This window comes from Arachis ipaensis, chromosome B6 (assembly GCF_059453495.1).
Source record: "Arachis ipaensis isolate K30076 ecotype BB chromosome B6, ASM5945349v1, whole genome shotgun sequence".
In the NCBI taxonomy this organism is placed as follows: domain Eukaryota; kingdom Viridiplantae; phylum Streptophyta; class Magnoliopsida; order Fabales; family Fabaceae; genus Arachis; species Arachis ipaensis.
Window position 1 is genome coordinate 143,329,886 of NC_142441.1, and position 5,513 is coordinate 143,335,398.

The 5,513-nt window shown below is 26.4% G+C and overlaps 1 protein-coding gene across 1 annotated transcript; it reads left to right on the forward strand.

The window, feature by feature from the left end:
* The first annotated feature begins 4,222 nt into the window (after window positions 1-4,222).
* On the forward strand, window positions 4,223-5,069 carry LOC107647545 (ethylene-responsive transcription factor TINY-like). Its single transcript, XM_016351615.3, has one exon. The coding sequence runs from the start codon at window positions 4,325-4,327 to the stop codon at window positions 4,961-4,963; it is 639 nt and encodes a 212-aa protein (XP_016207101.1). The 5' UTR covers window positions 4,223-4,324; the 3' UTR covers window positions 4,964-5,069.
* Window positions 5,070-5,513: the final 444 nt, after the last annotated feature.

Sequence of the window (5,513 nt, forward strand, 5' to 3'; positions counted from 1 at the left end):
AATGTGATCTCCTAATTTAATATTTATAATTTACAAAATTATTAACAACATACTAAAATAGATTGACAATTATCACGTTAAACTCCTCAGTAACTATCTGACATTGCATTTAAAACATTTTATTTCAATTTACTCTCTAGGAAGTCTTTAAAATTTTTAAGTAAAATTAGGAGCAAGAGTTTTAAATGAATAGTAATAGAAAGCAAATTGAGATTAAAAAAAAAAAGTTTCAACTGCCACTTCAGATAATCATTAAAAAATTTAAGGAGTAGTCATTGCTCTATTTCAACATGTAATTAAGGATTCTGTGACAAAAATAAGGATAAAGACTAACGTAAATTATGAATACTAAATTAAAAGATCAAATTGAATAAATCAAAATTTTAAAAACTAAATTAAGACACAAATATAACTTCAAATATTAATATAAGTATTAATTTTAAATTTTGTTAGTCGTATAATATTACTCTTATAATAATTATAATAATGCGTGCTGAGCTGAGCTTACATATGGTTGTATATATTCCAAAAATATTATGAGAAAGATTTGTATATATTAAGTATTTCAAAAGGTCAGTAATAATACTGCATTTCAAATATTTTTTTTATAATAAGGTTCAGTTTATTTTGTTAATTTCGGTTGGTTTTATTTGTCCATTTGTTGATTGTGATAGCTTTTCTTTTTCTCTAGTCTTATGTCTATAAAATTATTATTTCTTAGCTTAAAGTTTTCTCATAATATCTACTGCATTATTCATTTTAAATAAAATTTAATGAGCATCATCAACTATGAAGAAATATAAAAAACAAAAATCAATACAAGTTAAAAGTGCCAAATATACTTTGGACGATTGTCCTTGAATAATTTAACCAATAATGTAGTTCGAAGACTAGTATTTTAAAGTTCTAAAAATGAAGAGGAAACAAACATATAAAGAGATCATTGCCCCTATTAGGAGTGGCAAATAATATATATTTGGAATTACAAAAGGGAAGATATCAAAGAGGGTCCAAATACCTAAATCATTGCTGGCTCTTATAATCTAGGTTTTAAAAGCACTCACATGCATGTCTTAGTTGGTCTTGTCATATATTATTAATTACTAAAGAGCAGTCTTTTTTCTTTTATAAAATAATATTTTGGATATTCTTCGTTAGAGATAATTTTATTCAAATATTTGAGATTTTAAATTACCGGGGTATATGACTTTATTTTCAAGTACTAATTTTCTCATATTAAGATTTGATCTCAAAATCAATAGTAAAAAAAATGTATCAACCACTTCAAATCTATTGTTTAAAATATTTGGCAATTCTAGTAAGTAACAAAAGATATAAAAAAAACTCGATATTCGTTAAAGATTTGATTGGTTTAAAAATGTTCGATAAAAATACTTAATTATTCATCTTTTTTATATAATTTTGTCAAATTAACTGAATTTTTTAAGAATAATAAATTATTTTATTTTTTATAATTAAAATTGTTAGGATTTCAAATCTTTCATAATAAAAGTAATAATTTACTCTTCAAAATAGATATATAATAACATAGGACGGAGAATATCATGAAAGAAATTACTCTATACATGTTTATTGAACGTCAAATTGTATGCGTATTAGGAGAGTCTTTATCATTACTACATATTCCTTATTTTATAGTTAATTTAACTGAAAACATGCATTGAATATGAAGTTAATGTTTCGTATTGCTTAAAATTATAAGTATGATAGTCTAGGTATCTTTACAAGTATGAGGTAATTTTCCCTTTTAGAGTACCTTTTCATATGTATGTCATTAAGGTGACTAATTTAGCAATTAATTTTTTATATATACATAACATAATTAATATAAAAATTTGAAAAGATCTAATAATTTTTGAGTAGGGGGTGAAAATAGATCGAGTCAAATTAAACTTTGGTTTAGATGAGCCTTACTTTATGATCAGATTTAGACATATTATTTTTCATGAACTTTTTTTAAGTTTGAGTTCCACCTGTTTAAAAACCCGATAATAAACTTACAAGTTACAATAAACCTATTTTGTGAATTATTATTCAAAATAATAAACTTTAAAAAATCTAAATTAACATTAGATATATTCTAGATTTTATAATTCATAATTTTAAACCACAATTCATTATTATTTATATATGAATCGTTAATCGTATATCATAACTTTACTTATGATCTATAAATATAAACTCTTTTTTAAAAAAAAGGTTACAGTCTCTTAACTAATTTTAACTATTGATTTTTTTAGTTTTGTTTTGAATTTATTACAAGTGAATAATTAATAGTCCAAATTAAAATATTTAAAAAAATAAATTAATAAGCCAATTCAATGAATTTTATAAATTTTTAAAGACTATAATCTGACATTTTTAACTAATAAATTTTATAAAAAAATTAAATTTAACCTATTTAATAAAATAAATGGAACCTAACTTAAAACGAGCTGAATAATAAATTTCATAGGATATTCTGGTCCACTTCCACCCCCTACTACCGAAGGTGGAGGTTCTTCAATCAATTTATTATTACGAGGGATGCATGGGTGTTATATATAGCGAGTTATTGAGGACCGCATTCCCAAAAGAAATGAAGTATTTCTCCTCAATTTAAGTAATTGGTTAAGAGTCAAGTATGGATGGACGCATTCGAAGTTAGAACAGAATTATTGAATGACGATAGCACATGGATCATGATGGGTAGATGCAGAGAGATAGTTAGTTTGTTCAATCTTAGTCACCTTTCACTTCGAACTTGGAAACTCAATTAAAATCTTCAGATCAAATTATTCTACATCACAACTTTTTGGCAACCTTGTACAAATATCAAAACAAAAATTAGTCACAATTATTAAAGACTTAAGCTAGCAAACAACAACAACAATTTCAACTAAAATATTAGTAACAGAAGTAAAAAAAAAAAAAAAAAAGGCCGCTTAAAAACCTACTAATACGTCTAATAATAATGTCAAATTTGAAGTACAAATGACAATACCCTTAATAATACAAGGAAAAAAGTACATAAATGATATGTTAAATGACAACCGAGAGAATGCAAATTGGAATTTCAATATGGGAGATGATAAAGATGCTTAAAATGTCTTTTTTTTTAAAGATATTTGTTATTAACTAAAATTTAATACATATAATTAATTAAACTATATTATTTTTGTTAAAATTAGATCAGACAAATTAATTTGGTAAAAAATATCAGTAAACCAAATCTTGAACTGATTTAAATTAATATTTTTTTTATAGAAAATGACTACAATAATCTTATTATAAAAAATTACTAAAATATTTTTATTATATATTTTTTTTAATTTTAAAAACCCTAAATTCTAACTCTATAACGACAAAAAAAGTTAAAATTTAGGATTCTCAATATATATATATATATATAAAAGAATATTTTAGTCATTTTTTATAATAGAAATATTATAATTTTTTTTTTATAAAAGAATATTAATTTAGACCGATTCAAGATATAATTTATCGATTTTTTTTGCTAAATCAATTTATCTTGATCTAATTTTAATAAAAATAACATAATTTAATCAATTATATGTATTGAATTTTAATTACTTAAAAACATCTTTAAAAAAAGATATTTTAAACATCTTTATCTAAGTGGCTCCCTTTCAATATACCTTAGCCTAATGTTTGACAGAGATACCGGAAAAAAAAGGGGGGAAAATATGTGAGAAATTCTTTCATATTTTATTTCTTAAATTCAAAGTTTTTAAATAAAAATAAAATATCTCCTATATTAATAAATTTTCGATTAGGACCGCTTCAAAAATATTTGTATCAATTAAAATGCCTCCATAAATATTTATGCTCTTACTTAATCTTAATATTTATATTTCTTATTATTATAAATACTAGAGATCAAATACAATATATTTGTATATTTTAATTATAATTCTTACACATAAATCTTTTAGCAAAATATTTAATCACTAAAATAATTATATAAACGTTTTATAAAAAGACGAAAAATTAACTATATATTAATGTATAACCACCACTATATTTTTGTTCTATTATTCATATTTTTATTATAAATACAAATATGGAATGATTCCATATTTCTATGCTGAGTGCTTAATAATTCATTTCCTTGCTAGCAAGGTCCCTGTATATATATATGATGATATCATGGGCATTGCGAAGCATAAAGCTCATCAACTATATCCACATATTCATCATCGCACGTACACACTACTTAGCTAGTTCTCTGAATTAATTTCCCTAACCTTAATTTCTTCCCAATCCATTGAGAATAAAAAAGCACCTTCCAATTAAATACAATATGAATGCTTCCATTTCGGAGCTTGAAAGCACCTCAAACTCGTTATCATTTTCTTTCTCACCATCACCGCCGCCGCCACAACCACTAAAACAATCGTCTTCAACGAAATTAAAGGGCAAAACGTACTCAAACAACAAGCACCCGGTGTACCGAGGGGTACGGATGCGGAACTGGGGGAAATGGGTGTCGGAAATCCGGGAGCCGCGCAAGAAATCGCGCATATGGCTGGGCACATTTCCGACACCAGAGATGGCGGCCAGGGCTCACGACGTGGCCGCACTAAGCATCAAAGGAAATTCCGCCATTCTCAATTTTCCTGACCTTGAAAACTGCCTTCCTCGCCCGGCATCCTTGGCGCCTCGCGACGTCCAGGCTGCCGCGGCGAAGGCAGCTCACATGGACAAGTTTGAGTTATTAATACCTTCTTCGTCCCCGTCCTCGTCCTCGTTGACTTTCGAGCTGACGGAGATTATTGAGCTTCCGAGGCTCGAAACCGGCGACGAGTACCGGAAGGAGTTTGTGTTTGTGGACTCCGAGGATGCATGGATGTATCAACCACCTCCAATGCCGTGGTTGCTGTACGGACAAGAAGAAGAAGAAGATGGTACTTCTTTCCGGAGTTTTTTTTCGGATTACTAAGGCTCTGTTTGGATTCACGTAACATTCGTGAGTGAAATGGATCTGAAACCAGGGGAATTAATATGAACTCTGTTATTTGGATATGACGACGAGTTCACATCTCAAAAACAAAAACTCAGAATTTTATAGAATAATGTGATGGGATTAGTCCATTATTAATCTTAGTTCCATTATTTTATTACAATTTGGATTTTATTTGTGAAGAATATGGAAAGAAAGGAAGGATTTTATAGATAAAGCAAATTTATATACATTTATTGTTAAAGAAATTCTAGAAGATTATTTTTTTTTGTCAACAATTGATTAAAATATCAATATTTTAATCTTTTATCTATTTTTGCAATATTCATGTAGAAATAAATATCATATCATTTGTAGTTATATTAAATAGACTCTGCACACAGATTAACAGAACATGCATGTATGAATCATGATATTTTATATTTTTACATTTTTTTAATAATATTACAAAGACAAAAAAAACAACAACCAAAATCTATCTTATTTAATTTTCATTAATTATTTCATTAATTATCAATAATTAATAAAA

Excerpts from the sequence above, each read along its gene's own strand:
- LOC107647545 (XM_016351615.3), top strand. The coding sequence starts at position 4,325 with ATGAATGCTTCCATTTCGGAGCTTGAAAGCACCTCAAACTCGTTATCA.